The 27,580-nt window shown below is 38.8% G+C and overlaps 1 protein-coding gene across 5 annotated transcripts in view; it reads left to right on the top strand.

The window, feature by feature from the left end:
• The window catches only part of LOC120931678 (carboxypeptidase A2-like), a 51,054-nt gene that overhangs the window by 12,491 nt on the left and 10,983 nt on the right, over positions 1–27,580 (top strand). Inside the window, exons 1-7 of one of the 5 annotated variants that reach the window (XM_040343336.1) lie at positions 17,114–17,221; positions 21,746–21,827; positions 23,358–23,492; positions 23,596–23,694; positions 25,367–25,468; positions 26,003–26,101; positions 26,289–26,399. In XM_040343336.1, the coding sequence (XP_040199270.1) occupies positions 17,157–17,221; positions 21,746–21,827; positions 23,358–23,492; positions 23,596–23,694; positions 25,367–25,468; positions 26,003–26,101; positions 26,289–26,399 (693 nt within the window). In that variant the 5' untranslated portion in view covers positions 17,114–17,156. Of the gene's footprint in view, positions 1–986; positions 1,187–3,027; positions 3,113–4,987; positions 5,313–8,536; positions 8,721–17,113; positions 17,222–21,745; positions 21,828–23,357; positions 23,493–23,595; positions 23,695–25,366; positions 25,469–26,002; positions 26,102–26,288; positions 26,400–27,580 lie in introns of those variants that run through there. The other 4 variants (XM_040343337.1, XM_040343340.1, XM_040343339.1 and 1 more) reach the window with 4 other exon arrangements.

Raw genomic sequence — 27,580 nt, 5'->3', positions numbered from 1 at the left:
GTCTGTTTTTTTCATATTTTACAGAGGATAAGGCCCCATACACACGATAGAATCCATCCGCAGATAAATCCCAGCAAATGGGTTTCTGCGGATAGATCCTATGGTGTGTACACGCCAGCGGATCTGTTTCCGCGGAGAAATCTCCTCTGGGATGGATTCCAGCAGATCGGATATTTGCTGACATGCACAACAAATCCATCTGCTGGAATCCATTCCAACGGATGGATCCGCTCGTCTGTACAGACTTACCGGATCCATCCGTCCAAAGGGATTCCCCGCACGCGTCGTAATGATTTGACGCATGCGTGGAATTCCTTATATGACAGCGTCGCGCCCGTCGCCGCGTCATAATAGCGGCGACGGCGCGACACGTCATTGCCAGAGGATTTCAGCGCGGATTTCAATGCGATGGTGTGTACACGCCATCGCATAGAAATCTTCTGAAATCCTCGAGAGGATTTATCCGCGGATACGGTCCGCTGGACCGTATCTGCGGATAAATCCTCTCGTGTGTATGGGGCCTCTGATAAACCAAAACCGTAGGGTTTGTAATATTGCCTAATATGAGATTCAGAGTCTCAAACACACTAGTCAATATGTTCAAAGAACCATCATACTAATTATATGCAACCTGCAAAATTATAATAAAAATGTATAGCTATTGGCTTCAGTCATTGTTTTTTTTATGAATGTTTCAAATGAAAAACTTGATGTTGACATATAGGCATTTTATTAGCTCTGTAATGACTGTTCTACAACCAACAAATTAGCATGTCATATCTAAAGAAGGGATAGAAAAATAAATACATAAATAAATAAATAACTGAATAAATAAATACATAGATAAATACATATTTTATTCAGTCAGTTACACTAAATTGTTTGAGAACTAAGACTAAATGGTCTGTGTGTGTGGTCTAGAAATTCAAACTTCATACATGCAGCAATAATGTAGAAATACCAAACTATTATTTTTTTTAATGTAGGGCCAGGAGCCGATTCTAACCCCTGTTCTGAAACATACCATGGATCTAGCGCAGAATCAGAGGTGGAGGTAAAGTCTATTGCCAACTTTATTAGGAGTCATGGCAAAATCAAAGGATTTATAACCATCCACAGCTACTCTCAGTTTCTGCTTTTCCCCTACGGATACAAGCGCACCCTTCCTGCCGACTACGCTGAGCTGGTAAGTCTGTCCAAGTCTAAGATTCAAAACACTCAATAACATTGCACTACATACAATATTTATTCATAGCAGTCAGTCCTATTGGCTTTTGCAATGAAATTAAATACTATACATACAGAAAGCAGTCTTTGATGACTAGAATTATAAATACTGTCAGATCAGCTCTAAAGAGATGCTAAAATTCAACTTTCCTGCTATTTCTCATGCAGTTGTTATTTTTGTAGAATTAGTAAGAAAAGGTAACTTTTTCTTACAAGCTGCACTTAAAGTGATATCATGACCTTTCTACATTGTATGAGTAGAGTTGGGATAAACTGAACATGGATTTTCAGATAAAAACATTTCATGTTGTATTGGAGTTGTATAAGAACTTCTGTTTAGTTTTTTTTATTTCTTAGTCTCCACTGGGGAGATTTGTCCTAACTTCTTGTCATGACACTGGGATAGACTGGGGAAATTTCACTAATCAGAACATAGACAGACAACGACAAGGGCCTAAGGTCGCGTACACACGGTCGGTCAAAACCGATGAAAACGGACTGAAGGACCTTTTCATCGGTCCAAACCGATCGTGTAAGGGCCCCATCGGTCAGTTAACCTTCGGTAATTTTTTTTTTAACTTGCTTTAAAATTGAACCGATGGACGCCTAACCGATAGGTCAAAACCAATGGTTAGTATGCAAAGCATTGGTTAAAAATCCACGCTTGCGCAGAATCAAGTCGACGCATGCTTGGAAGCATTGAACTTGGTTTTTTTTCAGCACGTTGTCGTGTTTTACGTCACCACATTCTGACACGGTCCGTTTTTAACCTATGGTGTGTAGGCGCATCAGACCATCTGTCAGCTTAATTGGTTAACCGATGAGAACGGTCCGAAGGTCCGTTCTCATCGGATGGACTGATCGTGTGTACGCGGCCTAATAAAGCTTTTCTACGCAGTGATAAAAAAGGACTTTGCTTGAAGTTCCACTTAACTATTTAAGCCCTAGTCTTTTAATAAGTAAGTGCATTTTACCTCTCAAAGAGTTACAGTAAGGAGTTTAGATGAGTTACATTTTGTAGATTATCTTGTTCCTGGGAAATAAAAAACATTTTTACTAACTACTAACATTCACTGTAAGATGTGAGCAAAATGACTGTGAATGTCACATGGCTAGATGTAAAATAGCAGTTAGATTATGGTCATTGGAATTATAACCCTTGAAGACACCTCACCACCTGCACAATTTGAGCCTATTCTACACTATCCATCACTCTCTTAATCACTAGGTTATGGCCTTCAGCGTAAGTCTTAAATCCTCTGGCAGATTAAAAATGTATTTTGGCCTGGTTCTGTTCCTTCTATCTAGATTTTCTCAGAAGCCTTTTTCAAGATGCTTTCTCTCTTTCTTTTTTATATGGTCAAGCGGCCTGTTAAGTCTTTCATCCTCTGCTTTTTTAAGTCCAAGTTCCTCTGCTCTATATGTAACAACAGGCTTAGCAAGAGTACTTTGAGACCAAAATTTCTGTGGCAAAATCCTTGCTTTTATAATAGTTTAGTGAATATTATCTATCCTGTGCAGTTTCACTCTTTTTATGAACGTGGCATTGGCCAAAATTAAACTGACATTTTATATCTGGCCATGTGACAAGCTTCACAATAATTATACTCATATTCAAAGCATATGTTTGTGTATGTCTATATACCATTTAAAAATGATAGGAGGTATACATCCACTGAACTGTTTCTAATTTCTAGTCTTTTCCAAAGAAATCTGTTAGTCCTAGCTAATAGGGTGATTACAGAAGTTATCTCAGCCTACGTAAATAAACGTTAAGTGAATATGTTTTACTCTTTCTAGAACAAAGTTGGTAACGCTGCTGCTAGCGCATTAACCTCTCTCTATGGCACCCAGTACAAAGTTGGAACAATCGTCTCCACTATATGTAAGTCGAATTTCTAAAATAACTTTTTACTCTTTAGCCACATCAATACTGGACACTTTCGCCTCCTTCCTTCCCAGAATAATTTTCAGTTTTCATTGCTCTTGCACTTTCAATGACAATTGCACGGTCATGCTACGCTGTACCCAAATTAAATTTTTATCATTTTGTTCGCACAAATAGAGCTTTCTTTTGGTGGTATTTATTCTCTCCTCACTCCTCACTGACAACTTCTGTGTGAGGAGAGGAGAGCCGATTGCCTAGCAACCGGCTCTCTATTTACATCACATGATGGCTGTGGTTGGACACAGCCATCATGTGATCAGGAGAGCCAATCACAGAGCCCTCTTGCCGATCGGAGATGCGCCGTGTCCTGGGTGACACAAGCGCATCAGGATTGCACCGCTGCGAGGGCACGCGCAATCCCCTTCCTTCTGAGGGAATGTCCACTCAGAAGGAGGAAGTGCCCACCCAGCCGTATATATTCAGTGGCCGGGTGGGATGTGGTTAGATCTCTTCTAGGCACAGGACTACTGTATACATTGATGCCTTCACATAGCATGTATATAACTGAATGTAATCATTTTCTCTGGATGCTAGCGTGTATTACATTTAAACTTAACCTGCCAGCATAAAGAAATGCTACTTTGGAAGAAGAAAGCAAAACAATATTGAATTGTAAAATTGAATTAGTTTTTTGATGCTCTAAACCAGAGTTTCCCAAGCAGGGTTCTATAGAAACCCAGGGTTCATCCAGATGTTGCTAGGGGTTCCTAGCAATTCCTGCCTCTCAGATAAGTTCCCACTGACACCATGATTTTTTTTAACTATCTGCAAGGGGGTAATTCTTCCAACTGTCCATAAGTGTAAGAAGTATTCTTTCCACTGACCATCATGCTTATATATCATCAGTTGTAGATATAGTAATTTTCAGCAGGGATTATCTGAGACTGTAAAGTTATTTCAAGCGTTCCTCAGTATACACATATAATAAGTGCGTATCAACACAAATCAATTTCAACAGTAATACACATACTAAAGGTAACAAATATATTCAAAGTCCAGTGATATACATTTCTTCAGCGTGCATTTTCTCAATGAGAAATTACAAATGTCCCAACAAGATGAAAAGCAACAAATGTCCCAATACAATGGAATATGTGAATAAATCTTGAAGAAACAGCCAGGTACACCTTGTGCCCTCCACCAAAAGTAAAAAATGGCCTTATAAAAAATGGTATTGATCCTTTTAAAAAGAGATCAACAAGCATGTAGATAAGAAGTAGCTTCTAGACATTCATGCATTATACAATTTTCTTATACAACGTATGTTCTATTTCCTTTAGATTTAACTTCAAACTATGTAGTGCAAGAGCCTGCCTAATTGAATCCACCACAAGTAAAAATGGCCTCTTACCAGATGGTATTGATCCCTTTAAAAGAGATCAATAAGCATGTAGATAACAAGCTTCTAGACATCCATACATTATACAATTTTCTTATGCAACTTATGTTCAATTTCCTTTAGATTTATCTTCAAACTTTGTAGTGCAAGGGCCTGCCTGATTGGATGCAAATTAAAAGTGTTGTTAGGTTTGACCTCATATTACATGTTTTTTTTTTTGGTAAATCTAAAGGAAAATTGTATAATGCATGGCCATCGTTTTTTTTTTTTTGTTTTTTTTAGGACAAGTACACAAATGATATTGCAAACAATGTTATCAGCTTTCCCAGCTATCTTCCATTAACAACAAAGCAACTCCCCTATTTTTTATTGTACTATTTTTTTTAAATATGCCCCCATGGGCCTCCTTGTTGTATGAGTATGTGTAACAAAGCCAATTTTGTTCTGTTTTCTTTTATGTTCTAATTTTTCAGATCAAGCCAGTGGAGGAAGTATTGATTGGAGCTATGATATTGGAATTAAGTATTCATTTGCCTTTGAGTTGAGAGATCAAAGACGCTATGGCTTCTTGCTTCCAGCTTCTCAGATCCTACCAACTGCACAGGAGACCTATCTGGCTCTTAAAAAGATTCTGGAGCATATTCGTGATAATCCTTATTAAACAAGGCACAGTTCTACAAGGTGCTTACACAGTATGTATAGTATGTCAATAAATTAAAATATAGACTGTAATATAAAACCCCTTTGAGTGTTCATTGAAAATTTCTGATGTTGAATAAAAATTACCAAGAAATGCAATTATGTATTTTTTAATCATTAAATACATTTTAAATTAAACTATTATAAATGATTGTGTTAGACTTTATTTTAGCTTCTTGAAATCCTTTATAGCAGAACTCAAAGTGAAACAGCGTATAACACGCACCCTAACTTTAAGAGGGAAGTTTCAGGAAAAAAACTTTTCACAGCCCCCTGCGTATAACACGCAGGCACAGTTTACCCTTTATTTTCAGAGTAAAAAAGTGAGTGTTATACGCCAATAAATACAGTATTTTGTCCCAATCCCAATTAGATGTCTTTAATGGGAATGCAGGCCACACCTACCCTCCCCGAATACCAGAACCAATATACCTATTTAAATACAACTCAAACCACTACTTTGGCAAAAAATTTGACCGCAGCAAATTCAAATCAATACATAAATAATAACCATATTCTGATAATTTTATTGCTTCATAATATTCTTATATTTCAAACAATCAACTTAAAACAGCTCAGTCTTAAAGGACTCAAGCATACAGAATATTTATAACCAAAGTCCCCCCTACATCACATAGGGTGACAGACCACATAATCGTGCTTAGCGATAGGGGAGGGAGGGTGGGGAGCTTGTTGCACCTTCACTGCCTGGCTGGGAACTGGCGGGAATACACTTGTGAGAGGGTCTTATATATAATAAAACCCTTTCCAGAACATTCCACAGTGGTCACATGACCATCTTGAAAATTCCCAATAGCCTTGGACCGTTAACCCCGCCACCAGCCTGGCTGGAAAAAGCGCCCAGAGGCGATTCAGTTCGCATGCGTTGCGCTATACAAGTCATTCATTCATTCATTCATTCAGCCTGCATTTGAAATTCTCTTAAAGGGACATTGCCCCAAATACGTTAACCTGAACATGTCCTTAACTATTTATTTAATAAATTCTATTTATTTATTATTAAGGGGAGGGGCGACCGCATGCCTTGAGCCCTCCTAGGTCATTCTAGTGGAGTTCCTAGCATAGCTGACATCTGGAGCAGATTTGTTTTAATATATAAATAAACGTGCAGCGCTGAAAATTAACCTGATATCAGGTGACTGATAGCATGAATAAATCAAATTAAATAAAAAAAGAACAAAAAACATGCACCGTAGTGAAATGTGACATAACGTTCAAGTGAAAAAATATATAAATACAATAGTCCATCAATGAAGGTTATTGTAAATACTGATGATGATATTCAAAAAAAAGTGACAGCATTCCAAATAATAAGTGAATGAACAACTATTTGTGACTATTAGAGAAAGTTGATAGAAGATCCACCACCATATGTCATAAGGCTTACCAAAGGGATTGAACCCAGATAAGCATACACTCACTAGGTCAATCGAGCTCGTAAGGTAATAGACCAAAAGAGGGATGTCTCAACAGATACCGATTCCAAGAACTCAGCGATGGAACTTCCAATGATGTTATATAGGTTATGACGCCTCAAACAAATGGATGGTATAAATATGGAAAAAGAGGAAGACAGGAGCGCACATAGCGTAATTCTGTAAGATATCTCACAGTTATTTCTTTAAAAAAGAAGAATAACACTCATATTTGAGGTGATATAAAAAGTGCTTATAAAATCAGCAATAACAGTGGCATCAGTAGTCCTCCCGTTTCATTTAATAGAACATCATCCCAGATAAGTTCTGCAGTTACCTTAAAAATTGTAGCAGCATGTATTGTCCCAGGGGCTCAGCAGCATCTGTACGCCAGAGCCGATGGCTTCTTATACCCCCCATCCAGCCCGTAGGCCGGAAGCGGACACAAATCTGTACCGCATGGGGCATTCAAGATCTAGCCCACCCATAGGATATTACCAATCCAAAGCCATGCCAAACACCTCCCCCATGTACATACAGTTATTCATAGCATTTCTCGCCTGTGAATGTTTAGAAAGTTTTTATAACAGCTTTTATAACGATACACAGGCTATCACATCACTTTGGTCAAGTCGTTAGTGGTTAACACAAACCATCTTCTCAGTAGAAACATTTCTCCTACTTCTAACTTCAGAGTAACAATATATTTAAAGGAGTAATAACCCAAAACAATAAATATATATTAGGGGGGCTCTCAACCACCTCTTTCAGCTGCTATTTGTCCCAGTGCCATTTTATAATGGCAGCAGGGATCAGTGGCTGCTGCGGGTCCCGGGAGGCATAATTGCTGGAGCTGCATCCAGCATCCAGTGCTAAGCCTAGGAACTGAAACAATCATCTCTTGGGCCTCAAATGCATTCACAGAGTAAGTGCTCCAAAGGAGTGCCTTGTGAAAGTGAAGGTAAACACAGCACATCCATATATATATATATATATATATATATATATATATATATATATATATATATATATTCCTTTCTAGAATAATTCCTAAGACTTCATCCAGACAGGTGCAGAGACCATCCTGTGTGTGTGCAGCCTCCTTCATTTGCCACAAGCTGGGTGTGGGCAGCCTACAAAGGTGGCTGCAGACACAGCAGCTGCTTGGATACAGCAATTTGACATGCGTAGGTGCATGGATCTAAAAACCGAATGTCTGCGCCTGAATCCACCTCTGTAGGCTGTCTAAAAGCAGTCCACTGCAGGTGTAAAAAAAAAGACTGCTCACAGGAGGGGTCTCCTGACCATCTAAATTAAGCTTAAGATGTAACAATGATTTTGGGTGATCTGGATGACATTTGTGTTTGCTAAAACATAAGGCCATTTAAATCTTTAATGATCGCATACCTGTAAAAAAAAAAAAAAAGTAGTGGCCAGGCTAAATTGTGCCCTCAACAACCCAACTTAATGTTATCTCAATATTATACTAACTATTTAAAACCATTTTTTTCCTCAATGCGCATTGCAATGTAGCATCAAAAGGCAAAAAAGCTCTTTTAAAGTAAGACGCATGCATTTGCTTCAAGCTTTACTATTCTGCTATGGTACATAAAAGTCACACTAATGTGATATTATTTAAATTAGCAGACTTTGCTGATTATGTTTTAGGGCAAATTTATGTTGCATTGGGAAAATGACAGAAAAAATACATTTTTTTTCCAATAAATATTAAGGAATTAAAAATATATACCGTATATATCCAAATTTGTCAAGCTGGTTTGTAAGTACATCATCAATCAATGATAGCGGCTGAGCAACATTATAAGCCTCTTTCTTTTTTTAGGGAGTGCTCAAATATGTTCTAAATCTGAGTTTTCTTGTTTACAGATTTTATACTGGTGGCATCCATTCCTGAAGAAGTGAAGATACATTCATGAAACATGTAGAGTTTTAGGATGCAATCCATGTTATTAATTTTGTTATGTGGGAGAATCTGATTGGCCCATCTATATCAATATAATATGTACCCTAAGCTGATGTATGCTGGATATAATGAACCAGCTTGTTATTTTAATTTATGAGACTTTCATGTATTGCTCAATAAACTGACGTTTTTCATATAATTTACTTACTTGTTGTGCCTCATTTAAAGTCCCATGGGCAATTGACCTGGTTTGTGTACTTACATATGTATCCAAAATTGCTACCAAATCAAAGCCCCATTTGTCCTGAAAAAAGTGATATATAATACTTTAAGGTAGACTATAAAATCGAAAAGACATAATTTGTGGTACTGAAACATCTCCGCAACAGGGTCCTGCCATTTCCGAGCCACCAGTGGCGGCTGGTGCTCAAAACTCAGGCATAATGACCGAGGACCCTCTCTGCAGGATCAAACAGGGCCTCAGCAATTTCTCAAACTGGGATTCGCTCTTTACATTGGGCACAGTTCAGTATAACTTTAAACAAACAATCCAGCAACAACAGAACATGAAGTATCTCCTCTGCAGGTTTTTAACAGCAGTAGTAGTGGATCTTCAAATAGGAAGTGTCCCCCTACTTAGATAGCGGTTCAGTTCCAAGGACAGTTTCATGCCAAACAGTAACAATCCTTCTCATAGGAAAATGCAGCAGCAGATGAAGTACTATATCCAGCTCACCTGTAGAAATGGAGGTCTGGGATCTGAATCATTTTGCCATCCAGACTCCAGATATTTGCAGATCAGACATGATCCCAAGCCCAGCTTTTTTAATCACAACTCTATCTTTGTAAATGGAATGTTCCAAGCTCTATTTATATTTAATGTCCAGGCATCTCTTCTCAAATATGGGGAATCGTGGATGCTCCGGCCTATTGACGGTGCTGAGGGCTAAGCATGCTTTGTGTCTGTGAATAACTCACTCTGTAGCTCCGCCAGCTAATAAGGGTATCTTCGAGCAGTAGTGCTCTCTGTGGTCATCATGGCCTGGTAACCGAAGAATTTCAAGTGTGCCATTATGCAGTGTATTGTTCCATGTGGAACCTCTCTCCCTAACCTTTATTGACCTTCATCTTAAATGCAGTGAAGATTTACCTGAAGCCTCCAGAGATGCATGACATCGGTATTCCATTATACTGTGTGCTGTCATTCTCACCTGAGCAAAAAAAATCTCGAAGTGCAGGGCTGAGACCTGCTGAAAAGGTACTTTATCCCCCAAAAAAGAATTAGTACCCACTTGTGTAAGAAGGAAGGGGAGGAAGAAAATTATTGAAAGTCATAGATGAGGGTGATGGTGTGCTTTAGTTTGGAGACATTAGTTTATGGGCTTAAAGCGGGGGTTCACCCTAAAAACAATTTTTTAACATTACATCCAGCATACTGCCGACATGAACAGTATGCTGGTATTTTTTTTTCTCTGTACATACCGTTATATTGTCAGATAGATGATTGACGTCTGGTGAAAAACTTCCCAAGGCGCGTCACCAGTTTTCTGTAAATAGCCGAAAAAAAAGATCCTTTATAACTAAATAACTTGGAAATCTTCAATGAGTTTATCCATATAAATATTACACTTACAAGAAACAGTACAAAAAAACACCCTCTAGAGGGTGCTTAACTGCTTCTATTTTATTTGCTTCAATGTTGTGGAACTATCTAAAAGCAAAGAGCCTCATTAGAAACTCCTAACACAACAAAAACTATGTCTACCATAGTTTTCCATAATTTTTTATATGTAATGCCTAGTTGATATTAAGTAACAGAAAGGGGAGCCAAATTGTGTTATCAGTTAAAATTAACTAAATGCTTTTACTTATATCAGAGGGTTAGAATCTTACCATTAGAGGCCCCGCAGTAAAATAGTCAGCCATGAAACATCCACAGACACAGGTAGAGTTGGGCCTAACACCCCCCGGTTCGGTTCACGCCAGAACTCTCAAACATCGCAACAGTTCAGACCTGAACCCCAAACCCTATTAAAGTCGATAGAACCCGAAGTGGCCATTTTGAATGCTTACATGCAAGTTATTGGCCATAAAAAGGGTATGGGGGCCCAGGTACTGCCCTGGGGGACATGTATTATTGCAACAAAAGTTTTTATACAAGATCATTTTTAAATTATGCTTAAAGTGAAACATTAAAAATAAAAAAAATATTTTAAATATAGTGCCAAAGGGGTCCCCTTAGTCTGCCTGTAAAGTGGCACACCTGTGCTATGTAAAGAACCTACTGCAGCAAAACTTAAATATATAAAGAAAAAAATTACATTTAAATCGATTTTCCCAACTGCAAGCTTTCAAACCATTACCGGCATTACAAAAATGTGAAAAAAAAATTACATGGGGATCCCCCCAAACCATACCATGCCCTTTGGGTCTGATATAGACTTTAAGGGGAACCCTTTGTCAAGGGTGGAGCTTTTTTCAGCTACGGCGGTGCGGCGGGCATCTTGACTGACAATAGATCTGTATCAGTGTTTTTTTTATTATTAAAGGAATTGTCAAAAACTGTGTGTGTGTGTTTTTTAACACTTTTTTTGGTGAATAAGTAGGGATACAATGTACCCTATACTCATTGACATAGAGGGTGCCAGGATCTGGGAGCCCCCTTGTTAAAGGAGGCTTCCAGATTCCGATAAGCCCCCACCCACAGACCCCCACAACCACCACCCAGGGTTGTGGAGAAGAGGCCCTTGTCCCCATCAACATGGCAACACAGTGCTTTGGGGTGGTGGGCAGGGTGTCTCTTAGCACTTGAACATATGCCCATACATGAACAATGTGGGGGTGTTGATAAAAAAGTACTTCAATGTGAAACTCTGTGGATCTATGATCTAAAAATTACCAAATACCCGGGCCTTAATGAATCAATGAGTTTTAGACCATTGTTATAATTCTCCTCTGCAATTTCCTATCGTTTCCCAAAATCAGCTATTTTTTTATTCATCCATAAAAATCTTCCCTTTGTATCAATTGTTTATTATGGTTAGAGGGTTTGTGTATATATTAAAATGTTAGAGATATATAACCAGTTTTTATGTGAACCTAATAAATTCAGTTTTGTTGTGTGAATCACCACACTGAAATGTGGCTATTTGTAAAGTTGGAAGTATAAACCTGTGACTAAACTGGAAATGCTGCCCCTGTAAATATTCATGGGATGCCTAGCTGAATTTTTGTTTTTATATGCAAATGGAGATACGCTGAGGTTGTTGACCTCTAGGTTGTGTTTGCGTGACCATACAGACACCCAGGACGTTGGCATGGGGAACAATCATGAGAGCAATCCTGTCCCTCTGCTGCACCAGTTTCTGTCTGGTTTGCTCTTGCTCAGCCGGATATATGCCTCCTCCTTTAAATTGCCCCTCTGCTGTATGGACTCTTCCGTGGCAACTTGAGACTTGGACCAGTTGGTTTTGCTTTGTTGCAATAATATCTCTGACCAGTGGTGGCTCTCAGCTACCTGCATTAGTCCCTAGCAGTATGAGATGTGGACTCTTTGTATGGGTTGTTTGCAATTTGCACCTCTCCGCCTTTGGTGGAGCTGTAACTCTGCTGTTCTCTAGCCGAGCCCAGGGAATATCTATGACAGTTTCGGCATACAGGGAGGATGAGGATACCCGCTTGGGCATGTGCACAGAAGACTTTTTTTAAAAAAATATGTTCCTTTAAGCTAGTGCATTGTTGGTTCACTTACCTTTTCTTTCAATTTCCCTTCTAAATGTTTTTTTTCTTTGTCTGATATTCTCACTTCCTGTTCCTTCTCAGTAAGCTTGCCCCCATCCCCCAAGCCGTTCTGGCTGGGGGTTAGTCAGCGTGCTCACCCCCTCCCTTGGGACTTCATCCCTGCGGGGAGAAACTGTGAATGTTCAGTTTCAGTGCATGAATAACTATGCAATTTAAAAAAAATAAAAAATACACTACAAGAGTAATGATTAATTGCTAATCAAATGGAACAAATACAGATGAGCTTAGTAACATGCCATGCACTCGCACAGAGGTCTACAAAGTTTCTAAACAAAGGGCCAGTTAACTATTCTTTAGACTTTAGGGGGACCGGACTGTGGCCTGTAGGGTTAGAAAATGCCCCACTGTCAGTGGGAGTAAACAAAGCCTCGGGCTTGGTGGTCACTGCGAGTACAAAAAGTACAGTACAAAGTGTGCCCAAACTAACAGCATTTCAAACATATAGTTTACCAATTTAGCTGAAACCTTTGATTAGCATGCACATGTTTCCTGATTGGAAGAGAAGCTTTGTACATTTTATATAATGTTGCAAGTGGTAGTGGTAATTATTTAAATAGTACAAAAAATGATTATATCTAGTGACAGATGAAAATAGTGTTAGTAATTGTGATCAGATATTGTCCATTAGGCAATAGGATGCCAACGCAAAAGTCTTGTAGAGTCCCAACAGAAAAATTGTATAACAAAGTGCTTCAAATCCAATAGAAAGACCATCAACAAACGAATCTTCGCTGTAATGGATATTTATTACAGCAAGTGCAATCTTATTCCTTCACCACACCACTTGAAGTTACAACACCCGAAGTGCACATGCAGTTGATTGTGCTTACCAGACTTATTGGACCACTTTATTTAAAAAGATGGTCACATAGATAGTGTATACGCAGCTGTGACCATCTTTTTCTTTTCAAATGTTTTTTATTGTATTTTTCAAAGATACACAATAAAGCACAAATAAGAGTCATAACAATACAACAGTTTCTTAGTCATACTATGTGTTCAACAGTGTGCCTAGGTAGGCTTCAAATTATCATTTTACTAAACAGTAACCATATAGGGCCTTAGTCCAGTTGGATAGTGGTCAGATGCTTAAACAAGTAACTAGCAATCCCTGTTTACCCCAACGGGATCATGCTGTAAACAAGGGATTATGGCTCATTATCTTATATTATTTAATAAAATCAAAATTAACATAAAGGGGTATCAAGGGAAGGAGGGGAGGGGAAGGTGAGTAGGAAGTTATCTTTTACATCCGGTCTAGTTTAGGAGTGTAGTCGTTCAGGAACACACTTAATAATTATTAAAATTCTTCAGAAAATTTGAGGCCCTAGGATGAGTAATCCATTCATTCCAATTTTTAATGAATTTACTTATGGTTCCTTTCCTATGTGCTAACATTAGCTCATAGTGAGCCTGAGTATTGAGTCTCTGGACAACATCAGATAAGTTAGGTGCTAAGGTAGATTTCCATAGTTTTGTTATGGTGAGTCTCGCTGCTGTAAGGAAGTTGGCAACTATAGTTCTAAATTGAGGAGGATAGACATCTAGATTTAAACCTAGTAGGGCTAATTCAGGTGTGAGTATTTTTAGATTACCAGTGAAGGATGCGATAAAGGAGGATACATTATTCCAGAAGCTAGATAAGATTTTACAATCCCAGAGGGTATGTAACAAATTGCCAGTGTGGGATTCACATCTCCAGCATATGGGGGAGGAGCTAGGGAATATTTTGGATAGTCTGTAAGGGGTCAAATACCAGCGGTTTAGTATTTTCTGGGCGTTCTCCCAATGTTCTACACATGCAGAAGAAGAACTGTTAATATGGATGGCTTTTTGCCATTCTTCCCACGTAAAAGTTTGTGATAGATCCTTCTCCCATTTAATCATATTTAAAGTTTTGGTTTGAATTGGAAAAGATGAAAGTAGTTTATATATATGGGATATGCCTCTCTTCCCACTTATTTTATAGTGAAGAATTGCCACAGCGCCCTAGGGAGTTCCACACTTTTCTTTGGGTCAAAGTTTTTATTGAACGGTTTGGCTATGAGATTATTCGTTATTTTATGTATGTCATCGGGTGATAGCTGATCAAAAAAATTGATTCCCTGTTTGGACCAGGGTGTGGTAGTAATTCTTACTTTACAGTAATCGATTACTCCTAGTGGTATTGGCATTAGGACTGGGTTACATGTCGGCTGTAATTTTGTTAGAGCAAACTTCCAGGCTGCCAGAGTAGCTCTAGTTGTTAGGAAGTTGGGTGTATTCATTTTTGGTAGGGCATAGCAGGCCATGGAAAGGGAAAATAGATCCTTCCCTTTAGACACTTCTCGTTCAATGTTCAACCATAATTTATCATTTGAATATCTGAACCAGTATCTCATTTGATCAAGGAGTGAGGCGAAGTAATATAGGCGTAAATCTGGGAGGTTTAGGCCTCCTTTAGCTTTAACCAATGACATAGTAGATAAAGCAATTCTAGGTTTCTTTCCCAACCAGACCAAGTTGCTCAATTTCGAGTTAATTTGTGTGAAAAATTTAGTCGGTAATGGGATGGGGAGGGAGCGGAAGTAATGACCATCTTTTTAAAGAGGTCCAATAAGTCTGGTAAGCACAATCAACTACATGTGCACTTCGGGTGTTGTAACTTCAAGTGGTGTGGTGAAGGAATAAGATTACACTTGCTAGAATAAATATCCATTGCAGTAAAGATTTGTTTGTTGATGGTCTTTCCTTTGGATTTGAAGCACTTTGTTGATATAAATCTTTTCTGTTGTCTCTACAAGACTTTTGCGTTGGCATCCTATTGCCTAATGGACAATAACTGATCACACTTACTAACACTAATGCCGCGTACTCACGATCAGTCCATCCAATGAGAACAGACAGATGGACCGTTTTCATCGGTTAACCGATGAAGCTGACTGATGGTCCGTCACGCCTACACACTATCGGTTAAAAAACTGATCGTGTCAGAACGCGGTGGCGTAAAACACACGATGTGCTAAAAAAAACGAAGTTCAATGCTTACAAGCATGCGTTGACTTGATTCTGAGCATGCGTGGATTTTTAACCGATGGTTGTGCCTACTAATGCCACGTACACGCGATCAGTTAAACCGATGAGAATGGTCTGATGGACCGTTTTCATCGGTCAAAACCGATTGTGTATGGGCGCCATCGGTTATTTAACCATCGGTTAAAAAAAAGCCAACTTGTTTTAAATTTAACCAATGGATTCCTAACCAATAGAACAACACTGATCTTTAGTAGGCACAACCATTGGTTAAAAATCCATGCATGCTCAGAATCAAGTCGACGCATGCTTGGAAGCATTGAACTTTGTTTTTTTCAGCACGTCGTATGTTTTACGTCACCGCGTTCTGACACGATCGTTTTTTTAACCGATGGTGTGTAGGCGCGACGGACCATCAGTCAGCTTCATCGGTTAACCGATGAAAACAGTCCATCGGTCCGTTCTCATCGGATGGACTGATCGTGTGTACGCGGCATAACGATCGGTTTTGTTCTATCAGTTAGGAATCCATCGGTTAAATTTAAAACAAGTTGGCTTTTTTTAACCGATGGTTAAATAACCAATGGCGCCCACACACGATCGGTTTTGACCGATGAAAACTGTCCATCAGACCATTCTCATCGGTTTAATCGATCGTGTGTACGCGGCATAATTTCATCTGTCACTAGATATAATCATTTCTTGTACTATTTAAATAATTACGTTTTTATTCACTAGCGCCCCCCTGCCACTTGCAACATTCATAGATAGAAGGTATTCACTTCATCATTAGGGGTGCAGCTTACTACTACAGTGTCACAATTATAATTTTTTTAATTTAGGTTGGCGTGGAATTATATCATATCTATTCACATTTTATATAATGTTTATTCTTTTACATAACTAGATTCTCGACTTCAGTTTGGTAACAAGATTTACTGGTGTCAAAATAATATTTTTCATTTTATCTATACAAGTCTGATAAAGAAATCAGTAGTTGAGCAGCGCGTTCTTGTGAATGTCACACAAGGAGGAGGCACGCGCGGCAGTATTACGCTATGTGCCCTTCTCCTTTCTTTTAATTTCACATCCTATTGGCTCCACTTTCCGGCCTTTATTGGGTTACTACCCGGAAGCACCTTACTTATCCGAACAATCCATTTGTTTCCATTGGATCGGTGTGGGAGTCGTTTTTCTGGGAACTACAGCTGAGGATCCAGTTTTCACAGTGGTTTACACCATGCCCTGTTGACCCTTTGAACATATGTTCCTCAGGGTTCACTGCTTCCGGTAAGCCTCTCCTCTTTATTGGTTGGTGGCGGTTTTCTCTATTGCACTCGTTTCATTCCAGATCATTTGGAGTACTACCACTTCAATTCACATTGAACTTCAATTCACATTGAACTTTTTGATTATCATCTTCACTCATCAGTGACTTTGATTTATATTATTCAGTGTTTCACACCATTTTTATAATTGGTATTGTTTTTCACTGATGTACACTATATTTAATATATTTAGGTGTCATTTCATTTGTTAAATGCGCTACACTTTTCATGTTTGTTTTGTCTTTCACCATTTGTCCACTGGTAGTGTTAGCTGCTTAATTTTAGATTTTTTTTGTATTTTGTTACCATTTCTGATAAAGTAATAAGCCTTGCATCAGTGGCCTTGAGATAAGTAAACCATCTGTAGCTTCTCACGTATTGCTTTCCATCCTACTTCACATAAATACTCGTCCCTTGTTCCACAGTAGTCTCGGCTTCCACCATGAAACTTTTTCTGCTCCTCGCTGCCCTGGTGGCAGGCGTTCTATCTAAGGAGACATTTATAGGGTAAGAATGCTAAATAGCAGAGTGGATATTTCTCCTGGTATTTAAAAATGTTTGTATTTTGTGGAATTTAATAGATAGATGTTTCAGATAACAAATCTCACAAATTCTGTTACACACAACAATCAACCAGATTTTAGCTGTAATGTTTGTAGATGTCAGAACGTCAAAGACAACATTTGAAAAACTATTAGCAATAGTTTTTTTCTTTCTGCTTCTAAACTGTTTTCACTAAGGGTTATTGTACCAGGCAAATTACAATTAGATAAAACCTTTAATAGCCAAGTAAAGCTAAAGTATTGCATAGATTATGGAAGTACTGAGTCCTGCAGTAAAGAGTGAAACATTTTAAGTTAGACTAGACATAAATTTCATTATAAGGTTCTGATATCTACCCTCTTTATGAGGTCAAGCCAAAAGGACAGATCTCACAGATGACACTTGTCATCCCTGTTGAAAAAAAATCCTGTCAAAAACCACAGCTGAAGAGAATCCAATTGCATTAATATACATTAGTGTGAACAAAACCACTGAAACAATATCTGCCACTGTGTATGGTTCTGCCAACCCCAGACAAACTGAAAGGCAAATTATCAGGCCTTCACGCTGTCACATAGGGTGGGGCACTAACCCCTATTGGAATACATTTAGCAGGGAAATACTGTAAAGGTAGGTAAGGGTATGTTACTGTCTCTACTATAGAGCATTATTCTACCTGTTTTCTTCATAGTAAAGGTTCCTTTTAAGATGCATGAAAACATGCCAGATGCACAGAACTGTAAATAAGCCCAAAATGCGTTTTTAGAATTATCTATAAACGTTTCAAATTTTTCAAAGCTTCATAAGATTATCCAAACAGAATATATTTTAAAATAGTGTTGGTGGGCACAGTTGACTTCTTGTCCAAAAAGACGACAAACTGGCAATTTCAATGTTTTTAAAGCTGAACTCTAGGCACGTATAATAGATACAAATGTATGCAGCTCTGTAATCATTAAAACATCATTAAACATATTTTTCCTAAAATCTGAGCAGTATAAGTACCTGAATCTGAACAGGTATCAGTCTCTTGCATTCCCTATAGAGATAATAACTTAACACTGACTGCGTCTGCTTTTACCATTAGGTCAGGGGTGGGTCTAGGAGAGTCTGGGCACAGAGGAAATGGGTTGAATGGTGTTGGCCATGGAGAGTGCTCTGGGATGAAAGTGAACATTGCAAAAAAGCTAGTTTTTATTTATCTTTTAACCACTGGAAGGTTTTACCCCCTTCATGACCAGAGCATTTTTTTTCTATTCAGTACTGTGCTACTTTAACTGGCAATTGCTCAACCATGCAACTGTATACAAATGAAATTATGATCATTTTCTCCCACAAATAGAGCTTTCTTTGGGTGGCATTTAGTCACCACTGTGTTTTTGTTTTATGTTTTGCTATATAAACAAAAAAAATACAGAAAATTTGGGGGGGGGGGGGAGATAAAAAAATTGTAGTTTTTGTTATAACATTTCGCAAACAAATAATCTTTCTTCATAAATTTAGGACAAAATGTAGTCTGCTACATTTCATTGATGAAAATAACCCAAATCAATGTATATTATTTAGTATGTATGAAAGTTATAGTCCACAAACTAAGGTACTGTATATATATTTGAAAAGTAATCAATCCTGATGTACCGTTTTCATTTCTTGAGGCCTTAAATTGGCAGGACAGTACAATACCCCCCAAATGACCCCTTTTTGGGGGATTTAGTTAGCGGCGTGATGAGTCTTTTGAAGTTGCAATTTTTGTCACAATATTTTGGAAAATTAAGAAATTTATTCCAATTTTTTTTTTACACAATATATAAATAAAAATCCCTAATGAATGACAAAATAACTGGGTAAAAGCTTGGACTAATGTCCCCTTTTTTATGAATGTGTCCAATAAGACTATATATTTTTAATAATTGCATATATAACTGTGAGTATAGAATTGGGTATATTGGATTGTATGATAATTTTTTTATTTTATTTTTTAATGGTTGAACTGGATGGACTTGTGTCTTTTTTCAACCTGACTAACCATGTAACTATATTGGTCTATCTCCAAAGTCCATGAGGGGTTTTATGTGTGCATATAGTTTGTTGTCTTATAGGATGTTGGCAAATCAATTTTCAACACACTCCACTTCTAGAATAGTCTACTGTCATATGACTTGTGTGGTGGTGATCAGGGATATTGACTGGTGACAGGATGTAAAAAAAAAAAAAAGTTATTAAATTATTATTTTATTTACCATTTTTTTGTTACACTATTATTGCTTATAACAGTGATGATCACTGTTATTATAAGCAATAGTTTTAGCTATCATGAATGGACAGGTACTAAGCACTGTGATCCAGTGGACACAGCGGTCATGGGATCACACCGCTCCATGCCCCAGGGGGTGTGCCAGTGCTCATCTGCTCAGTGACATACCAGTACGTCACTGAGCCTGTAGCTGCCGGCCACTTACAGTGAAAGTACTGTGGGTGGATGGAAAATAGTTACAACAGTAGTAAACTGTAAAAAAAAAAAAAAGGAAATAGCCCCCCTGCAAGATAGGCCTCGTACACACGACCGAACATGTCTGCTGAAACTGGTCCGCGGACCAGTTTCCGCGGACATGTTCGGTCGTCTGTACGGCCGACCGGACAATTTTCCGGCTAATCGGATAGGTTTCCAGCGGACAAATGTTTCTTAGCATGCTAAGAAACATGTCAGCTGGAAGCCTGTCCGTCGGACATGTTCGGTCGTCTGTACCACTCACCGGACATGTCCGCTCGGCCGAAAGCCCTCGCATGCGTCAAAGTGATTCGACGCATGCGCGGAAGCATTGACCTTCCAGGGTCGCGCACGTCGAAGGCACAATAACCTGGCAAAGAGGATAACCTGTCCAATGGATCAGATAGGATTGTCCAATAGATCAGGTGCTGTCCAGCATCCCAGATAGCTCAGTGGGAAGAGTCAACACTGGACACAGAAGAGGTCCCAGGTTCAAGCCCAGGTCCTGACACTCTCAATGGATGAGGTCTCACTGATATTTATGGATAATAGATGATATATAGTGTCATTTTTGAAGCAATAAAACCTTATCATCCTAGTGTTCATTCTGACTCCGGAGGTAGCCTTCCTGCATCCATCAGCCAATCAGCAGGAGGAAACTCTCCCCGTATAAAAATCTGGTATGCAGGCACGTTTTGTTGAAAAGGGAGAGGACAGGGACGGGTAGTCTGTTAGGCAGGCAAATTACAAGCATACACTTACTCACTACCTTTGTAGAGCCCTGGGAACAAAGCATTTCTATAACAACATATTTTAATGTATGTTAAAGTATAGGAGTAATCTTCCCATACTCCATTCATAGATCACATTTCATTCACAGAAGCTGTACAGCTATTATGAATAGCAGAGCTTGGTGAAAAGGGCAGGCAAAATCGGGCTCTCTTGATGAGATCCTGTGACAATGACTTAGTTCTATTAACCACCGTCATCACACCAGAATATTATTGTGGGGGAGTATGGATGGAAGAGGATTTCTCCTAAAAGAAGAGGCATCAGCACACTAGTACTACTAGTTGTAAATGATGTTGCAGAGGTGTCCCGTGCATTATGGGCGTTTGGGTGCCACCCCCCTTAACCATGCCGCAGCCCTCCCTATCCATGTGCCTGGCCCCTTTCAAGATGCAGGCGCATGAATTCTTATGGCAGGGATGGGGTGGGGGGGTTGAAGCGCATGATGAGAGCTAGAGGCTGTAATAGGCTTCAAAAAAGGGTAGGTTCGGGCTGCAGAGCACTGCATCCTGATCCCACCCAGTTGTGTGACAATAGCAAATCGATTTTTGCTATTTTCACACTAAATCTTCTCCCCGCCAATCAGGAAACAGGTGTGAGACCTGTTTCCCAATTGGCCAAAACGTCAGGCGATCTTATCGGACGTCTGCATCGAGCCAGGGAGGAATCCACTGGAGCCAGAGAGGAAGCCTGCCAGCCTGGAGTCGTTGCCCGGACCCCGCACTGGCTAGCCTGGAGCCGCTGCCTGGACCTCGCACCCGCTAGCCTGGAGCCACTGCCTGGACCCCGCACTTGGCAGCCAGGAGCCACTGTCCACACCCCGCCACGCTGAATGACACCAATATCTATCTGAATCTATTTATCTAGATAAGTTTGGGATGCATGCAGTGGGCATGTTAGTGCCGCACTGCTGGGGGGGGGTGGTTGTTTCCCCCCCCCCCAACACAAAACCCATCAGCTGCCACTGTTTGTTGTGCTAATTTTACACGTGACCTATTGCTCTATACTGTGAGTTGAAAGTAATATAAAATACAGTACTGTATATACAGTAAGACTGATTGTCATTGTCTATATAACAGAGGGATATTCATTTTGACTTAGTAGCGCAGGTGGATGCATTGGAACATATTTTTAAATTACACCTTTGAGCAAAAAAGATACAACAGAATATTGGTCATGCATAGTAAACTTTGTAAATTTCTCTTTTGCAGAGAGCAAGTGCTGCGAATCAAGGCAAGCAGCAATGAGCAACTCAGTCTGCTGCAAGATTTACAATCTTTGACACATCTGCAGGTACAAACATTAGCATATTGTATGCAAATGTTTTATTTTAACACATATATAAAAATAAATAATGTTCCTCAAAAAATATTAAGATTAAACTGAAAAAAGTACAATTTGTTTGTATGAATTTAATCCAGTCTGTCAACCCTTTGTCTTTTACTTGCACAAAAAGTTATATACAGTAGTCTAGCAGAGATGCTGCAGCCACAATAATAATGTATGCTGTTCCTCTTTCCTGTCTGTTAGGAAAGAATTTTAGGAAAAGTATCAACATCACTCCTGTCATAGGGCTCATATAGATGGGCTGTGTATTTTCAGAGTAAACTTGCATTAGAAACGCACTTGTACTTTCCTGTACGTTTTTTAAGTTTACCTTGATCGTGTAAAGTTGATTGCTATTCTAATGCCGCATACACACGATCGGAAATTCCGACAACAAAACTGTGGATTTTTTTTCTGACGGATCGTTTGCTCAAACTTGTCTTGCATACACACGGTCACACAAATGTTGTCAGAAATTCCGAACGTCAAAAACGTGGTCACGTCCAACACTACGACGAGCCGAGAAAAATTACGTTTAATGACTCCGAGCATGCGTAGGATTTTTGTGCGTTGGAATTCCATACAGACGATCTAAATTTACGATAAGAACTTTTGTTGTCGGAAAATTTGAGAACCAGCTATCAAATTTTTGTTGTCAGGAGTTCCGACAGCAAATATCCGATGGAGCCTACACACGGCCGGAATTTCCGACAAAAAGCTCACATCGAACATTTGTTGTCAGAAAATCGTGTGTACGCAGCATAAGGCTCTGTTTGACCTGCTTTGCTTTATATTTCTTTGGGAGCCACCAGTTCTATTGAAATATGTTCCTACTGCTTCAAGAGTTCTTCACTCACAGAACAAGCTAATAAAATTAAGGCTTTGCTTAAATTTAGCATTTGGCTCTGGTTGCTGTTGGCAATGGCCTCTGACTAGAACTCATACTAATATTCCATTCTAGTCTATTATATTCTGTTTTGTTCTGTTCTATTGTAACATCTCTTCCCAGATACTATTCTTAGCCTGCTCCTGATCACTGGTACCTTCCATTAGCTTGTTTAGCTGCCAGTCTCCACCAACTAAACTATTCCAGCTATACTGGGAGTATTCAGTGTCAGAGCCTGCACCTTACTAAAGCCTGTTTTCACTATACTATGGCTGTATGCATCTTTGCATATTCTAGCAAGTCTGCACACATCCTAATTTTCTTCCAGGGTCCTTAAACACGGACTCCTTTCCCAGTCCTCAAATGTGCTGAAGATCCATATGCCGGACAACCCCTGCTTATAAGGGATCAAGCATCTAATTAAGACACCACGCCCCAAAATTTTAACTGTCAAGCCATGACATGTACCATGTAATAAGCATACTGTATGTACCACTAGTGATACATGTCTCATACTCATGTATTTTTCACTTTGTAGTGACTTAACTTTGTATCAGATACCCTGATTGGTACTGTAATATGCATAACAAGTCCCTTTTTACCTTTGAAAGCTCGACTTCTGGACTGAACCTGCCAAACCTGATATTCCAGTTGATGTCCGAGTTCCTTTCACAAGTCTTCAGTCTGTCAAGGCCTATCTGGAATATAACAGCATTGACTATTCCATCATGATAGAAGACCTGCAGGTAAGTTACTTGAACTTGACATGTTCATAACGATTATAAGATATATGAACATGATTACTGGATTTGCTTTTTTTAGTTATTGATTGGTACATATTTCTTGTAGGAAGTGATCAACAAAGAGAAAGAAGAAATGGAAAGCAATAAAAGAACAGCACGCAACTCTGGCTCTTTTAATTTTGGCGCTTATTACAACTTGGATGCTGTAAGAAATCAAATCTATTAGATTTCACAAACTAGTGATTCATAACCTTCTGTGCGTGGTGTCCAGACGGTGTCTTATCAATACTTTGCTTCTAGCAGTAAATAACTATAATGGTCCATCCATTAATTGGTTATATATCATTTACACACATTTCCCTTTTTTTTATATATTTAAAAAATATATATTTTGAAAAGCATAGATTATACATAAGTAAACATTAGTATGTATACAGAAGAATTAGTAAGAATCATAACATCTACAGATAGATTTGTTTCAGATACCCCTGATCCATTCCGGACCATTTGATAATACCAACTACCGATATGCATTTCCCTAATTTTACTGTATGCTCTACACAGAATAAAAATAATACTGCCCAACAAATCACTCATTTGATCTGGGTTTCCATTGCTGGCAGCAGAACATTATTTAACATGCAAACTGCATGAAAAGTTGCTTTTTATTATTTGCCATTCCTATGTACAGGTCAGATATTTCTAACTCTACATCAGGGTATGGCATTAAACAGAATTATTTATGATAAAATATAAATATGAAAGGAATACCATTTTTTTTCAAGTTTTATTAATCAAACTATAATTAAAGTACCATATTTGCTGGATGACTGGACGTATAAGATGACCCCCTAATTTTCCAGCTAAAATGTTGGTTTTGGGTTAAACTCGCCGTATAAGACGACCCCTCACTGTGCCATTGCCTCACCTCACTGTGCCATTGCCTCACCTCACTGTGCCATTGCCTCACCACACTGCCATTGCCTCACCACACTGCCATTGCCTCACCACACTGTGCCATTGCCTCACCACCCTGTGCGATTGCCTCACCTCACTGTGCCATTGCCTCATCTCACTGTGCCATTTCCTCACCTAACCGTGCCATTGCCTCAACTCACATCGCCAATCTTCATTACTTTAGTGAGTCAGACTGCGGACATCCATTTTTTAAAAGCTGCGTCTCTTCCTCGTGCTGTTCCGTGATATGCGGAACACTCAGTTTCCCAGCATAGCCTGTGTTCAATGTTCCGCCTATCACGGACGTCCTCTCATCCGAGGTTGAGGACGAAACGACGTCCGTGATAGGTGGATCACTAAGCCTATCACGGAACAGCACGAGGAGGAGGCGAGGCTTTTAAAAAACTGGATGCCCGCAGTCTGCATCTGGCGTATTAGACGACCCCCGTTTTTTGAGCCACATTTTTAAGTATAAAAGGTTGTCTTATACGCAGACAAATATGGTATATCTAATGCCAACCCCATATTGGGACTGTATTGCTGTCTCTGCTCTCTGCTGTCACTGGTGGTCACTGTAACCAGATCTAAAAGTGAAGGAAAGTCCAACATTTTGATTTTGTCACTAGAACAGTAAAAAAAAGTAGGAATCCTCAAAAAGGGGGGTGGTTATTTTATTGTGTTGTCCACAAGACAGTAAGTGAGGAGAAATCTATTGAATGGGACACATAGGCAGCAAAACAACTAATTAATTTCCTACGCTATCTAAAATGCAAACAAAATATTTTTGGCTTGAGATATACGTTAAGTCTCTTTTCTTTTGAACATAGTATGTACAGCTGTGATAAAAATGTAATGGAATATTATATTATTTAATAATCTGCAATATATTTTTCATAATCTCGATGTTGTCTTTATTTTAGATAAACAGTGCCCTTGACCTCATCATAGCAGATTACAGATCAATTGTCAGCAAACAACAGATTGGTAACTCATATGAAGGGCGTCCCCTCAATGTTCTTAAGGTGATTCTTCTAATAATGCTTGAGATACATTATGATTTAGATAATAATATCATATTTTTAGGATGACTTAAACGTTTTCTATAGCTGTAGTAGATGTAAGCTCTGTGTAGTACATATTTAATAGCAAAGCACATAACAGAGTTACATTTTCTAGGGAAAGAAACTTGTTTTTGATCTCCAAATTGCCAACAGATTTGTTTATTTAGTTAAAATATAGTAGCCCTACCTTCATTCATATTTTGTGTATTATTAAAGCAACTATATTTACAACCGCAGCACAAAACAAGTGTTACAATCACATTTTTCACTGCAATTTATAAAAAAAAAAAATACAAAAATATAGGACACATATTTTTGGCATATTATTTGCTGTAGGTTCAAATACCACCATTCTGTTCTACTTTTGCTTTTGCAAATCCGGCTTTGTATCGGAGATTATAGGTTAAAAATGTAAACAGTGAGAACCAAAAAAGTAAAATATTTATCACATGACTTTGATGATAGGTTTAAAAAAATACAATATTCTGCTTACAGTTCAGCACTGGAGCCGGTCGTCCTGGCATTTGGATAGATGCTGGTATTCATGCACGTGAGTGGGTTACTCAAGCTACTGCCCTGTGGACCGCACATAAGGTAACTGCAATCTACCTAATATAATGTACCAACTATTGCTGTGCTTCCCATAATCCAATGACTTTACAACCCCTTTAAGTAAATCAAAATACTTAAAAAAAATGTAAAGGCCACAGACTCTCTGACAATACTTTCCTGTTTTAAGGGTACATTTATTTACAGCAATATTTGATTTGTATTTTTAAAGATTGCTTCTGACTATGGAAAGGACGCATCTGTTACCTCTTTGTTGAATAATTATGATCTCTTCCTTATGGTTGTCACCAATCCTGATGGATATGCCTTCTCTCACTCATCAGTAAGTATATTAATAAAATTTCCTGTGTGGTGCCAAGTTCAATCCAACATAATAATACCAAATTTAGTCTATATCTAAGTTTTCCAAAGGTGATATGAGAATAAAGCATAAAATAATACTTTTTAATTTGCTGTGACAGTACAAATATACATGTAGTAATCTTCAGTGAGATAAATTAAGGCTGTTTTCACTAGTTGCCTTTCAAAAGGAGCTGGATGTATAGCAGGAATATACGTTGTAAAATAACAAGGGGAGCATTTCTAAGTATAATAATATTGCAGGTTAGGCTGATTGGGTAGGAAGATTCAGGTGGATTTTTTAGCCAGAAGTTTTTCCAAGGTTTATTACTTAGATCCAACTTACTCTTTTTCTATGTGCCTTATTTTTTTAAATATATATTTAGTCTTCTATTGGTTGAACTCGATTGATTTGTGTTCTTTTCAACCTAACTAACTATACAAAAAAACATGTAATTATTGGCTATGGCTGTATTAAAAATAAACCTTTACTTAAAGATAAAATATAATAGTTTGAGGTAGTTTATGAATTATCTGTATATTTACTTTGCGTACACAGGGCCTAATCCTCAAAAACCCGGCGCAACGTAACTTTTTCCATTTAAGTTACACCGCCGCAAAATCTCTAACTAAGTGCCCGATCCACAAAGCACTTACCTAGAAATTTTGAGCAGTGTAACTTAAATCCGGCCGGCGCAAGGCGTTCCTCTTCTCCGGGGGGGCGATTCCCATTTAAATGAGGCGCGCTCCAGCGCCGGCCGTACTGCGCATGCTCGTGACGTCATTTTCCCGACGTGCATAGCGCAAAATTACGTTACGTCGGGCTTTGTGGATTGCGACGGGACAATAAAGTTGCGTCGGGTAAAAAAAAAGATACGGCGCCAAAAACGTTTTTTAAAATTAAAAAAAAATTGCGTCGCGAGCAAGAAAGGTCTGTTTTTACAAGGTGTAAACAGTTTACACCTTATAAAAGCAGCCCGAATTTTGCGTTTGCAAAATAAAACTTACGGAGAAAAAACGAAGCTGAAAAGCTTCGTGGATCTCCGTAAGTCCTAATTTGCATACCCGAGGCGGCATTTCGACGCGAAATTCCCCCAGCGGCGGATGCGGTACTGCATCCTAAGATCCGACAGTGTAATTCAATTACACATGTCGGATCTTCGT

Source organism: Rana temporaria, chromosome 3, assembly GCF_905171775.1.
Source record: "Rana temporaria chromosome 3, aRanTem1.1, whole genome shotgun sequence".
Classification (NCBI taxonomy): Eukaryota; Metazoa; Chordata; class Amphibia; order Anura; family Ranidae; genus Rana; species Rana temporaria.
Note: the sequence above shows the minus strand (reverse complement) of the source record. Positions and strands in the feature narration are given on the sequence as shown.